Source organism: Urocampus carinirostris, chromosome 3, assembly GCF_059441175.1.
Source record: "Urocampus carinirostris isolate Australia breed hairy pipefish chromosome 3, RoL_Ucar_1.0, whole genome shotgun sequence".
Taxonomy (NCBI): domain Eukaryota; kingdom Metazoa; phylum Chordata; class Actinopteri; order Syngnathiformes; family Syngnathidae; genus Urocampus; species Urocampus carinirostris.
Window position 1 is genome coordinate 23,424,214 of NC_142351.1, and position 15,496 is coordinate 23,439,709.

At 36.8% G+C, this 15,496-nt stretch overlaps 1 protein-coding gene across 1 annotated transcript in view; it reads left to right on the forward strand.

Moving 5' to 3' along the window:
- Nucleotides 1-3,641: 3,641 nt before the first annotated feature.
- Nucleotides 3,642-15,496, forward strand: part of slc6a6a (solute carrier family 6 member 6a) — a 34,269-nt gene continuing 22,414 nt past the window's right edge. Inside the window, exons 1-2 of the mRNA XM_088331157.1 lie at nucleotides 3,642-3,764; nucleotides 12,033-12,160. Coding sequence (XP_088187283.1) covers nucleotides 12,150-12,160 — 11 coding nt within the window. The 5' untranslated portion in view covers nucleotides 3,642-3,764; nucleotides 12,033-12,149. The remainder of the gene's footprint in view (nucleotides 3,765-12,032; nucleotides 12,161-15,496) is intronic.

Genomic DNA, 15,496 nt, shown 5'->3' on the forward strand with positions numbered 1-15,496 from the left:
AAAATTAAGTATTTGAACACCCTGCTATTTTGCTATTTCTCCTACTTAGAAATCATGGCGGGATCTGAAATTTTCATCATGGGTGCATGTCCACTGTGAGAGATAAACTAAAAAGAAAAATCCAGAAATCACACAATGCAAGAGTTTTTTTTAATACTTATTGTCTTCACTGTACATGTTTTTGAACAGGTCTAGAAATTAGTATTTTTCATAAAAACGTGAGGCTCACCTAGAGGGAGCTGACATAATATCCTACCACCTTGCTGCCAAGGGTAAACCCCCAAAACTACATTGGCATGCAAAAAATGGTGCATTTGGTCACTCTGCATCTCCATGGTTTGTCTTCTTCCTTGTGTCTTGTAGCACTCGTTTTCAGTTGCACTACACAATACAGCAAAACCTGGTAGTTAAATTTAACACAGTGCCCCGTTAAATACAAAGCTAGAACCAAATGCCTATCATAAACTAGAAGGAAAAAGGGAAAACTGGAACCAGGCCTTATATTTATATACATGGGGTTTTAAAGGGTTATTGATCTATCTTCGTTATTCATTATCCATTATCCGTTATCGGTCAGTTCATAATACATGTGCCATCAAATTGTACAGAGACTACGGAACTTTCTGTAACACACGTGTTTTCTTGTTTGATGAGAGAGTTTGAGCCATTTTCAAGTGGAAGCGCATAGACTTCATTTAAAAGTTAGGATAAGACAGTAAGATGTTTTTTTTCCTATTGAGTTTGAACAATTTTTATTGACACTTTTAACAGCAAATAAATAATGTGAGGTTCTAACAATTTTTATCAACTCTTTTAACAGCAATTGACAGTTTATATATTGCTTTCTTGCTCTGCCAATCAAATGATGAGCAAGTCACCTGATACGCAACTCTCCGCATGTCACTTCTGTGTGACTTGGTGGCATCACACATTAAGCCTTTGTTACAGCATGTAGAGAAGGATGCATGACTTTCATTTAAATATGTAGATAGTTTTTAAATGAAGACGACCTGGTGCTAGATTTTGTCTTGGATTAAAACATCACCAATATTTGACGCGCTCAAAGTACAATGTTTCCATGTCAATTTTTCCTACATAAATCACTTCAGAGTACAGTACCTGTATATTTCATGGCGACGGCTAACTGTGAAAGAAAAGAGAGGTTGACATGAAGTAACATTGTCTATTATTCAGCGACTACTAGTAGTAAAAAATGTCATTGATTAAAAACAAACAGTATTGATTTGAATAATAAGCAAATGATACATGAGATATCATATTTTTAAAAACACTCGTAGGTCAAGAAATCTGTATTTTACATAACATAAAGGCTCACCTGGAGAAAGCTTGCTGCTACGGTTTACCCCAAAGGAACAAAAACCTTGTGAAAGGCTAAGCAAAAAAATGAGAAGAAAAATGATGTGGTTTGGTCACTTTGACTCTCACTAGTTTTCGTATTCTTCTTTGTGCTTTTTAGAACTCGTTTGCTGTTGCACTACACAAGACAGCAAGAACGAGAGGTCAACTATTACACAGTGTCCCTTCAGAGTCTGTCAAGTGAAGTCACATTTATTTGTATAACCCTTAACCACAAAATGTCTCATAGGACTGCACAGGCCACAATTTTGCCATCCCCTGATCTGAAGCTGGCATGTGGGCAGGGAAAAACTCAAAAACTTCAGCATGAGGAGAATAAGAAACCTTGGGAAGGGACCAAACATGAGGTAATCCAAGGGGGATGACCAGGCTGCAACGGATATTGCAATAACAATTAATACACAGATATTGTCAACATGTAATATAGGTCATTCATAAGCGATAGAATAGAAGTGTGTTTTAATTAATTTAAACAGTTCCACTGAGGTTGTAGATCGAATCTCAGTGAAAAACAATACACAAAATGTAGTTAAGGTTATTAAAAAACATAGGTAATATGCAAAATTGTTCAAGAAGTCTGGAAAATACGGTAGTACTCAGTCGACAGGTGTGGGTGTTATTTTCAAAAATAACAGACCCGATATTAAAAACAAAACAAGAATCACTTGTTCCTTTTAATAAGTATTGTCATTTTTCTTTTACAAATTAAATTTGTTGTTTTCAATGTCGAAGAGGGGAAAAAAACATAAATAGGACACTGTTGACTCATTAGCAACTCGCTGTGTTGTATATAAAAGCAGAACGAAAAGCTTAGTAGAACAACTTTAAAGGGCCAGTGTGTATCATTTAGTGCCGCCTGGTGGTAAAATACCTAATTAATTAAAAAAAATAAAAAATAAAAAGCAAAAATACATGAACTATGATATAAAGGTGCATCTTTTAAAACACTTGTCTGTCGAAAAATGTGGATTTATTTTACAAAGCATGAGTTTCACACAGAGGGAGCTGACATTATTACCTGCTATCTTGCTGCTAAGGGTACCACCCAAAATCTAGAGAAAAAAACTTGCGTAAGGCAGGACGAAAAAACGAGAACACAAACTATGCAGTTTGGTCACTTTAAGTCTCCATAGTTTGTAGTCTGCCTTGTACTTTTTAGCAGTAATGTCTCAGTAGCATTACACAATACAGTTAAATCTAATGGTCAAATAATCTAATGGTCAAACATTACACAGTGTCCCTTTAAAGTCTGTAAACTAAGGTAACTGTCATTCCACATATGTGGCTGTTATTTTTACAAATAACTGACCAATATAAAGAACTTGGATATCCTTTTTTTATATATAAGTAATGTGTTTGTTTCGTTTTTCAAAATTATTCTTTTTTTGTTTGTTTTCAAGATAGAAGATAAAAATAACACACAAACGGGACCACAATGCATTAAACAAGACTGTCGCAGGTCCACTTTAAATTTGGACACTGTTTTATATAAAAGAGAATAACTTTAAGAGAAACACTCTTTATTGTGGCTGATATTTGGATAGAGGGAATTATATCATACTCCAGTTGTTTAAATGTTCATGCAAATGATGCTTTGTTTTTGAACCTCAGTTCCCTTATTGCCATGATCCACATGAGCAAAACTGTAGTCATCAAATCAATGCTTTTTCAAAATCCCATTTGTTATATTCTACAGTTTATATGGACATTATTGACTACATACAACTCTGCGACTGTCTGGCAGGGTGTCCCCTGCCCACTGCCCGAAGATGGCTGGGATGGGCTCAAGCACCCCCACAACCCTACTGTGGATAAGCGGTGCAGATAATGCATGGATGGATGGATGGACTACATACAATAAACAAATAAATAGTTCACCAGCGTCATCCCCAAAAATAATTTAAAACAAAGGACTAATGTAAAAATTGAAACTTATCGACCTCTAATTTTCTCTTTGGGATTCACATGGAGCACGCATAGCCGCTCGACTTCCATTTTCCCACGACAGACGTTGTTTTGGGGATTTAACATGGAAGCTTGTTTAGAATGCTCTGATGAGCAAGAACAAAGCTGGAAGGCGTCCGTGGCCGGTGTTTGCGTCGCGTCGCTCGTCCGAATTGTGTCAAAGAGAAAAAAAGAAATCAAAATAAAAACCAAAATAACGCAGTGGTCCATTTTTGGGGGGCGCTCAAAGCGAGTCAGGTGCGTTTGGGGAGACTGTCGCTTTAAGAGGTTGTTGCGCGGAGAAGCTGGTGATTTTCCACTCAAAACTGATATTAAGGCAAGCGGCTCTACGCGCGTCATGGTCACGCGGGAAAATTGCCTTAATTGTTTCAATCAACGCTGACTTGACAAACGAGAAGAGTTGCGAAAAGCGTAGTTGCCAGGTAAAAATCCGTTTTTTAATAAATATTTAAGATGACATTGAATGTGATGAATGATCCTTGATTCTGATATTATTATGCATGCTCACTCTCTTTGAAATGAGACGCAGCAGGTTTTATTTATTGTGTTTCTGTTCCAAAATGTGTCTGAGTGACGCCACCAGCCGAAAATTGGCTATTATTACCGTTATTTGTATTTTGAATAGGAATTATAGTATAATCGATCCACCCGATCAATTATTGTCTGCATCGATTGTCTCCGATCCAGACAATGATTGAATGGAACCTTCTTGACGTGATATGTTTGTTTATCCCACTAAAATAAACATTGCGCATTTTAAAGCTTGCAAATCTGATTTAATACATGCGGATTGCACATTTTAATTGATGTCTCTGAGACATAACCAAACATACAGACTTGCATAGCTAACTTTGTGTTTAACCAATTCAAAATATATTGTTTGTTTAGTCACAGTTTTAGACAAATGTAAGAGTTGATACGTATGGAGAATTATATCCAATCAACATATATGATCTCCGTCAAATTGAAGTCACTCTTTTTTGTTGCCTATTAGTCACATTACCATCTTTTCCGGCCTTTATGTTGGACCCAAAACCCCAAATTGGCCGGAAATGTGAACGTGCACCATGAAAGTTTGGTGAATACAATTGGAAATGCATGGTTACAATTAAAAGCTACTGCATACGGTAACTGCTCTGGCTTTGAGAAACAGAGTTGTCCTTGAGTGCCCTTTTGGGGTTAAAATGTTGTTTGTCGCTAAAATGAATTTTATTGGCGAAACCAGATGTCAAATAAATGTTTAAATGAAATGTATGTACTTACTGTAGTTTTAATTCCATGTGCCCTATAGTCCAGTTTGCCCTCTATATGAAAAATATCTCATAAAAGGCTATTTATTTGATGATAATCCGCTGCGCTTCATAGTGCGCAAAACACTGTATACAAAACAGGAGGCACTTGGCATAGTGTGAGTAATAAATTGAGGAAAGGCAAATATTTTGCTCCTTAAGGTATATTGGACATGGTTGCAAAGCCACATAAAAGAAATATTAGTGCCCTTGAGCTTAAAATCTTTTTATTTTTCAGTCAGACTCATTTTCTCTGTCACCAAATCATTCATGGACGTGAAGCTCATGCTCCCGCTGCATAATAGTTTACACAGTGACTGTTAAAATGTTGCATAACAGATGTAGTCCATAGAGCATGACATGGGACAAAATACGATGGATTATGTTGTCGTGAGGACTTTACAGGGGTCAAGCGTGCGTGCAAACGTGCGTGTGTGAGAGGGAGATCGTACTTGTCGTCCACTCGTTCGTGTTCTCATGTTAAACTGTGCAAATCCTGTCGAGGAGCCTATTAGTTTATAATTGATTGTCGCACAGCAGCCATTGTGGGCGCGTTGGAGCGTTGAGAGGCGTCTACGCAGACTGGAAGAATTTGCATCTGTGTTTCCTTTTTTGGTTTTCTTAGGCTCATACAGGACTTGTTTACAATGCACGAGTGATAAAGCACGTGCCATGGCATTGGCACAATTGAGGAGAAGGATTCAAAGCGGGCTGCATACCTCAAGTGCTACAACATGCTCATTAATAGAGAATGCCAGCGTGTGAAGAGGGGACCCTCTGCTAAAGCATGCTGTTCATTATTTTTGTGACGACATTGTGTGAAGCTGAAAATTGGGAGGCTTCAGCATCGATAAGACCCAGAGTATATTAAAAATTCATCCAACCATTATCCGCACCGATTATCCTCAGTAGGGTTGCAGGGGTGCCGGAGCCCATCCCAGCAGGGGACATCCTGAACTGGTTGCCAGCCAGTCGCAGAGACAGACATCACACTAGCTCATTCACAATTGGCCAATTAACCAGACATGCATGTTTTTGGATCGTGAGAGGAAACTGGAGTGCCCGGAGGAAATCCACGCGGGCATGGGGAGAACATGCAAACTCTGCTAGGGGAGGTCCCGGTAGCTGGATTTGAACCCTGGACCTCTGCACCTCTGAAACTAATTGAACTCAAAAGCTTCCAATTCGATTTCATTTAGATTTTTTTCTGAATTAATAATTAAATATTATCCGCTGCCTAAGGGACATTGTGTATTATTTAACTCCTCGTACTGATAAGATAACGTCAATCATTAAAAACAATATCGATTTGAATAATAAGCAAAAATGATTGCCATATTTCTGCTATGAGTACCCCCCCAACCAAAAAGCTTGTGAGCGGCTGGCCAAGAAAACGGGAAGAAAAATGGTGTGATTTGGTTACTTTGTTGAGTTTTTGTCTTTTGTATTCCTCTTTGTGCTTTGTAGCACTTATTTTCGGTTGCTCTACACCTGGTGTCATCAAACTTTTTGAAACCGAGAGCTACTTTTTTGTAGTGCAAAGGGCCACCAGTATGATCTGCATTTCTACAACGTTATTACGATGTTGTTACTATGTTATTACCATAATAATAATAGATGGCAAAATAGGCTTGTTCATATACTAAACGTCAAACCAGTTAGAAATCAAATTTTCTAGAAAATCACAATTGGCCCATGATATATTTTCAGAACCAGTCGACGGGCTGCTCAGGTAGTCCTTCCTGGTTCCCGCGAGCACCGTGATGTAGACCCCTGCACTACACCATAAAGGGATATCTTGTGGTCAAATATTGGTGTCCCTCTAAATTACAAAACATGGGAAAAAGATGTTGATTGCGAAATTTAGTTGGGTCTGTAAATGGTGATCTAACTAGTGTGCCTTTTGTAATGCCTTTTGTAACTTTTGTAACCTTTTGAAATTATAGCTTTTTAAGCTTTTCCTCTGGGATAAAAGCTTTAAGGGCCATTGTGTGTTACTTAGTCCCCCCCAAAAGTAAAACATTTAAGTTACTGGAAAACAAATTTTAAGCAAAAGTACATGAACTGTCATATAAACATGCATTTTTTTTAAATCCTCTGCCAAAAAAGACGTGTATTTATTTGACATATAAAACTCACCTAGAGGGAGCTTCTTGCTGCTATGTCTACCCAAAAAAACAAAAAACAAAAAAAGAAAAAAATGTTGAGGCTTGGTAACTTGGTCCCCCGTAGTTTGTATTCATCTTTGCACTTTTCGGTTGCATACATAATACAGCGACATCTAGTGAAATGAAATGATCTGCATTTCTATAGCGCTTTTCAAGTCAATAACTTCCCAGAGCGCTTTACAATGTGCTCCACATTTCCCAACAGCGGCCTTGTATTGCAGCCATGTAAGACGCTAACCTGCTTATTGAAGGTATTAGGGGTTCAGTGTCTTACCCAAGGACACTTCGACATGTAACACGGACGAGCCGGGATTCGAACCGGGATCCCTTGATCCCAAGACGAGCGCTTTACCTCCTGAGGGATAATCCTTCTTAAAACTTTATAGCAAAAGAATCATATGGGCTAATTCTGTGGGCTAAACAGCATATTTGAGAAGGACGAGTTCTTTTTAAAATTGAACTCAAACCGTCCAATGCTGTGAAAATCAAACGGTGCAGTAATTTTTACAAATCAAACTGATTTTTGAAATGTAAATTGAAATTTTATCCTCACTAGTGGATAATGACTAGCGGCTCAATGCTGGTGACTCGATGCTGGGGACTACTGGCTTGATTTTGTGTCGCTGCGAGTGACTCGTTGCTCTAGTGCAGGGGTAGGGAACCTATGGCTCTTTTCATGAGTACGTATGGTTCCAAAATAAAATGTAACTATTGCACATCTCTCTGTGGCGTTCCAAAGTCAAGTGATTGCATCCCGATTTTGGTCCATATAAAGCCGAAGTAACTTAATGCGGAAGTTCGATAAGAAACCATTTAAACTGATGAATAAAAACGCTGGCAAACAACTTTGATTGGGTGAGCAGTACAGGTGGGCGGATCCCTGCACACAGCGCAAGGCACTTCAGTCTCTCTCTCTCGCTCAGTACAGTCTACACCGAAAGTGAATATGACGATATGCTTATCGTTTGCAGTAATTTGTGACATTTTTCAAAAGAACTTTGCATGAACATTGTTTTGAAACCGTTATTAAGGACAAATTTCATGAAAAAAAATTGCCTCAACACTCTTAACTGAAGGTGGAAGACATATCTTAATGGGCATATTTACATTGATTTGTGACACAGAATTTGGCATTATTATCATGTCATACATTTGAATAAATCATCAAATGACACACGGTGAAATAAAATGTGCTGAAGCATTAGCTTTTGTCTAGAGAGCATGTTTGGCAGTTTTTTCAATTTTGTCTGAAAATGTATGATGTGGCTCTCTCAATTTCTTTTTTAAACATTCTTTGCTTTTATGGCTCTTTGGGTCAAAAAGGTTCCTGACCCCTGCTCTAGTGCCTAGCTGTGTTAACATAGACGATATTGTGTATGCTATTGTCATTTTTCTTTCTAGAAATAAAAAGTTGGCAAAATATTGGTTTAACTACGGTGGAGATTGTGCTACATGGAGTGAACGGCGCAAATAGTTAAAAGAACTTCACAGAGTGAAGGCTGCTCCTTCAGGCCACACTGATTTCATTTTTTCCAACAACAACCCTCTCTAACTTATATATCAATTTATGGAAATGAGATAAGCCCTTCAGCAAAATATAACTTCAGAGCAAGTTTGTAAATGACGGTCCATTGTCCACAGACCCATAATCCATTGTACTTTCAATTAATAACAACTTCTAAATATATACCTAAATTACAAGTCACTATGGCAACATTAAAATGATCATTAATAAGCATGTAGTGAGGATTGTGAAAATCAAGTCGAATTTGGTCAAATGTTAAAGCAACTTAGTGGGCGACCATTTTGTCCGTTGCTGGCAATTGCAAATGACGTCACAGTGATAACTTCTTTTAACTTATTCCCGGACAGGTATTTTTTACCATGAGTACACAAACCACAGCTGCACGGCGGCTGGGTGGTTAGCGGACAGCCACACTGTGTCGAAGCTCATTGTTCAAGTCCAGCTACGGCAGCCTCCCCGTGTGGAGTTTATATGTTCTCCCCGTGCCTGCGTGGGTTTCCTCCCGGCACTCCAGTTTCCTTCCACATTCCAAAAACATGCATGTCAGGTTAATTGGCCAGTCTAAATTGTCTCTTGGTGTGAATGAGCGAGTGAGTTGTCTGTCTCTGTGTGCCCTGTGACTGGCTGGCAAACCAGTTCAGGGTGTCTCCTGCCCACTGCCTGAGGACAGCTTAGATGGGCTCCAGCACCCACGCGACCCTACTGAGGATAAGCGGTGCAGATAATGGATGGAAGTACACAAACCTGTTTTGGATATTTTTGGGAATATTTTACAACACTTAGAAAATGTCCTAAATAATTCTCCATGCATAAAATATATCAAATGAAAACGTAGGATGTTTTTTTTACAAGTGAGAAAAAATCCTTCATCTGTAGTATCTGTAGTATTAATCTGTTACTTTTTTTCAGTATTTTTGTCATATTTCTGTAGAAGTATTTCTGTACAATAGTATGAATGTATTGGTATTTTTGTAGAATTTATTTTAGAAGTATTTTGAAGTGTTTTCATAGCAGTATTTCCGTAGTATTTCTGTAGTTTTGTAGTATTTCCGTAGAAGTTTTTTTGTAGAATTTCTGTTGTATTTTGTATCATAGTATTACTGTAGTAGTATTTCCGTAGAAGTTTGTAGTATTTCCGTAATAGTAATTTTGTAGTATTTCCGTAGTAGTTATGTAACATTTCTGTAGTAGTATTTTTGTACAATAGTATCAATGCATTGGTATTTTTGTAAAATTTCTGTTGAATTATTTTGTAGTGTTTTCATAGTAGTATTTTTGTAGTATTTCTGTAGTTTTGTAGTATTTCCTTAGTAGTTTTTTTGTAGAAATTCTGTTGTAAAATTTGTTTATTTGTATTTTGTATCATAGTACTGTAATACTGTAGTATTTTGTAGTAGTTTTGTTTTATAGTATTTCTGTAGTAGTATTTCTGTATTATTGTATTACTGTAGTAGTGTTTTTGTAGTTTTTCTATAGTATCTATATTTTTTGGTGTAATAAATATTATTATTGATGGTGTATTAGTAGTCTGCACAGCCCTTTTGGACGTCTTGTGATTAAGGGCTATACAAATAAACATGACCAACGGTTATTTTTCCACACTAAATAAAAAAAAAAATATTGATGTGAAAATTCATCTTAGGAACTGAGTCATTTAAATGGACAGTGTGTATTATGTAATACCTTCTAGAGATACAAAATACCCAACCTTTCATTAAAAAAACAATACCGATTCAGAAAATAATGAGCCATATTATAAATGTGAATTTTTAAAGGGACTGTGTGTAAAATTTTGTGCCTCCTAGTTTAAAAAGAAACAAACAAAAAAAACATTGAATTACAATTGAATACTAGGCAAAACACCCTGAACTATTATACCAATGTTATATTCTGTAAAAAAGCATGGGTAAAGACATTTGTATTTCTTTTACATAGTGGAATCCACACCTAGGGTCACAGTCATGTTTATCTAGCAACTTGCTGCTACGCTGTGGTCTGTAGCACTGGATTTTGTTCGCATAAGACAACACAGGGCCGTCTATTGGTCAAATATTACTCACTGGAGCTTTAAAATACTCGTGGGTCGACAAATTAGCATTTTTTTCACATACCATGAAGATGATTTTCGGGCATTTTGCTGTTACATGTACACACAAATCCAAAAACTTGTGTAAAGCTGGGCAAATATAAAACGAGGGGCGGAAATTGTTTGGTTGGATCACTTTGAGTCTCTGTAGTTCGAATTCTTCTTTGTGCTTTTGAGAACTGTTTTTGGCTGCATGACACAATGCATGGACGTATCGTGGTCAAATACAAATTGTTCCCCTTAAAAGGGCGTGTGTTAATTTGCTTGTAGGCCTATCAAATCAAATCAAAATCTACTTGTACAGCACTTCTCTGATGCAACTTTAAGTGCTGTGTAAAAATCTACCGTGTACAATAAGAAAAAAATCTTCCCCCTTTTTTTTTCCTTTTCCTGGGATCAAGCGACAAATTTACATGTCTTGTGTGCCTCATGCAATTAGAAAGAGGCAGAGAGGATACGCAACCAAGTTGTGCTGCCAATATGTGAAGTTTTTGACTGAGGCACAGGTAGATCCACCTTTTTCTTATTTTATTTAATTTTTTTGTATGTATATATATATAATTTTTTTTTTTTTTTTTTTTGCTGATGAAAGTCCACGGTTTTGTGCAGTGGTCGGGAACTAATGGCTCCGTTCCTGAGTACATATGGCTCGGAGATAAAATAGAACTTAATATGTTCATACATGTAGTGTCAATTGACGCAAATGAGAAGATGAGACTAAGCTTATATCCAAGGCGTTTGGTCCAGTGTACATATAGGACGGAACATTAACTACCGTTTACTGTCAAGGTGTCACACCAACAGATCCTGTTGTGGCTGTAAATTGCCAAATAATTCCTTATTTGTTAGCTCATTAAACAATCTATGTTTATTGTTTAGACCCTTTACGATGAAAGGCCACAAAACACACTTTAACCCAAACTGAATTTTTTTACCCAAAAGCTCTAGTCAAGCACTTAGAGCAATAGGAATGGGCGGAGCTATACACGGCACACGCACACCCTTCTTTGCCCAGCGCCCTCTGCACTGAAAGGAAATACATTGGTATCCTTGATTGCAGTATTTTGTGACATTTTTTTACAAAACAACTTTGCTTGTACCTTTTTTTCAAACCATTGTTTAAGACAATAATGGCAGTCAAAATAAGCCCCAACACTCTCTGGTAACTGCATGAGGGAGATCAATTTTTAAGTAGTATATTTATGTTGATATGGGACACAGGCTCTGGCATATTTATTTCATAGGTTTTGTCAAATCCTTTAATGTCACACAGTGGAAAAAAATGCGCAGAAGAATTAGCTTTGGCGTTTTTGTTGTAATTTGTCTTCAAATATATGGTGTGGCCCTCCAAATCAAAACCTTTTTGCCTTTATGGCTCTTTGGGGTAAAAAACTTCCCGGTCCCTTCTTTACAGGGTAGAGATCCTTCCCCTAAATAACTCTTATCTCCATTGATTTATTTTCTGCATATCTAACCTATCTCTAAATCTGGTGCGTGTGTGTGTGCGAGTGTGTGTGTGTAACACAGAGAAGTGGAAATTTACAGTCTCCCATGTTTGTACCTGAGTTGTCTGTCAAAGCAAAGCTTTATCCAATCCCTGCTTTGGATTTAATTGTCTTTAGCCATGGGGCGGGCCCTGCTGTCAGCTCCACTTGTAGTGACCCAAGCAGGCATAAATGCACTCAGTACAGAGGAATGGTGACAGCTGACGACCACAAACTTTTGATACTGTTGCAGCCATGAAGGAAATGTAAGTTTATTTTTTCCTTACTTTAATATAAGGATTTGTTGTTTGGAGAGATTTTTTAGTTGTCGTTTTTTTTTACGCAAAAACGGTTAGTTGAAAGGCTATGTATATATTCCAATTAATACAGAAGAGTGTGTTTTGTATCTTTCTTAATGGTCTATGACATAGAAATGGTGGTTTCTCTAAAAATGGAGAGCCATAATTAGACAGATATCAACCATTACCTGATATTGTTTAAAATCTTTTTAAAAAAGAAAATATTTTAAAATTGCAAAACTCCCTTTGACTTGAAGTCCTATGTAGCATGCAGCGAGTGCTGCAGCACCAGAAGCAGGTGCAGGAGCGTTTACAAGAGCAAAAGAGGGGAAAGGGAGCGAGAGGATGAGAAATGGTGTGGGTGCAATCCAGTTATGTAATGAGGCTGGAAAGCCACACAGTTTGACTTGTCATGCATAATGAGGAGAGAAAAATGGCAGAAAATGATGACACGGTACTCACACTTGGACAGAGGGCTGTTGAGGTAAGCTGAGACAACCGAGTCCCTGTGTGTTTGATTAAAGTTTGATGGAAGGGTGGAAAATTTGGGATGGCTTTTATTTGTTGTTGTTCTTTTATTTGATTTGGCGCAACGGTGATCACCTCATATTACTCAATCTGGTTTTGACCCGTGAGCAATGAGAAGTTTCTCAGCTTGGGATAAGTTATGCAGTGCTTCAAATCGTATGCATGCGCCGATAAAAGTCTGTCTTTCCTGGAAAGTGAGTGACCTTAATGTAAGAGGGCTAGGTCTTATCAGCTTCTCTAATTTTGGACCCATGACGGAAGTGGCACAAGATAGACGTCACGTTTTGTCAGCAGTGAAGAACATATTGTTAATTTTCTTGCTCTTAAACAAGAAATGTAAACGACATTTTTCTTGATAAAACACTTCAATGCCAGACAACAGTGATGTATCAATGATATTGAAATATATTAAAATATGTACTCATCTTTCATTCCAGTACGTTGTATTTATTATCTTTTGGCCTGATTATCCATGCATGTTTTACCCTGGGGTGTCGTGTTTAATCGTGTTGCATTCAATGTTTCACGTTAATACCAATTACAATGAAGACAGTCCGTGACGGGCAATGATTGTGAAGTATTATAAACTAAAACTAAAGAACAAACCCTTTTCACAGGGTCAAGTATTTGTAACAAATAAAAGTACTGTATTAACTTTATTTTCTAGTGTATTTCTCTACAAATAACTACTGTACCGTCTAATAATAATAAGCGGGGAGACCGTTTAGCCAATCAGAATACAGAACACAACGCAACTCCGTGAAGTAGTAAAAGCGTGAAAAGTAAAACGTGTTATCTCACGGAATTACAGTATTATAATCTTGGTGTAATATTTCTCAAAGTCATCTAACATTGCTTTTGTTTAACAATTAATCGATTGTGTCAGAACAAGAGGACCTAGATGCGTAACATTTCTCACACAAGCTTTATTTTACGGGAATGGGGCAGTCATGCACGTTAACAAACGCCAGTGATTCGGCGATTGCCGGGCAGAAGAAGTAAGGCAGAAGTCTGGCGTCGAACAACAGGAAGCCAGAGGCCGACGAGATCGATACCAGTTACACGAGCAGATATTGGACAGAAGGGGTCGGTACCGGACGGGATAGGCAGGATTGACATCAGATACAGTAGATTAGAGACAGATATCGGACGAGACAGACGGGATTGATACAGAGACTGGAGTTAGATATCAAACAGGACGAGATAGACGGGGACGATATCCGATAATGAAGATTATAGCAAGGTATCAGAAAGGGCGAGAAAGACTGGATCGATACCAGACACTGGAGACTGGAGTCCGATATCAAACAGGGTGAGATAGACTGGATCGATACCAGACAGAGTCAAAACAAAACACACGTCTTGCGGGTGCAGAGGTTCGTTGACGAACTGACAAAGGGTGAGTGAGAACTGAGCTTAAATAGGAGGGAAGCCAATCAGTCGCATCTGGCGCCAAACGGGCGGGGCCAATTGAGGGCAATGGGAAACCGTGACAGATTGATAAAGCAAATGTACTCAAAAGGCAAAGAAATAATCCATATGAAATAGCTACTTGAAAGAAAAATCAGAATCCATAGGCAGAAAAAGTTAACTCTAATTTCTTGAGTAACATAAATAAATGGATCATTCTGCTAATTGTAATAATTTTTAGTCAAGAATTAAGTCAAATGACTGAATGTAAAAAAAAAACCAGTAGTACAGCAATAATTATTGTTATTATCATAATACTCTCTATTTATATTTTGAGTAAAATAGGAAAATGTTTTAGGACCATTTTTTGATTTGTTTTAAATATTTATAACTAATTTATTGAGGAAAATTGATTCTAAAAATGAGCAAAATTATACAATTTGGCGGACAATAGATAATTTTGCTCATTTAGATTTTTTTAGTTAAATATGTTGGAAAAATATCAATCGAACAGCATTAACTTTAACATTATAATATTTGTTCATTTATTTTTGGGGGTAAAATGGTAAAAAGTATTCTGTGCTGTGTGCCCATTTTAAGATTTCTTTTACTCAAGAAATACGCTCAAATGTTTTTAAAATTACAAAGTCATCCAATTTAGTAAATATTAGATACTTTTGCATTTATTTTTTTTTTAGTCCCCTAGGAAATGTTTGAAAAATATAGTACAGCATTGAGTTTATTATGTTAACTTAATTTTTAAAATAATTTTTAAAAATGACAGTCATCCAATTAAGTAAATGGTAGATATTTAGGCTAATTTTATTGTATTTGTTTTACCCCTCAAGAAACAAGTTATAGTTGGAAAAATAACATTAGTACAGCATTCACTTTATTATTATAATTCTTTTTGAATTTTTGTTGTGACTTCCGCACTGTTTTTGTCATTTTTTATAATTTAATGATTTTTAAAACTAAATTATTTTAACTTCCCAAGTAAAACATCTTTTTTAAGTTATTGCGCCAAAGTAAGAAATTTGGCAGATTGTAGATAACTTTGCTCATTAAATATTAATATTACTTTAATAGAAAATCACTTAATTCAATTTTTCATTGGTATATAATTTTGCTAATTTTATCTGGGTTCCCCCCCCACATTTACAGATTTGTTTTCAGAAATGGTTTAAAGAAAATAAGAAAAAATGTATAATTTAAGTTATTTTTGGTAAAATAAGTAAAATGTCCCAGTGGATCAAGAATGTTTTTCTTATTCAGATCAAACTTCAGCAATTAAAGAATTTCACTATCCAACTTTAAATTTGCTAATAGAAATCATTATCCAACTGAATGATACCCTCCAGACCA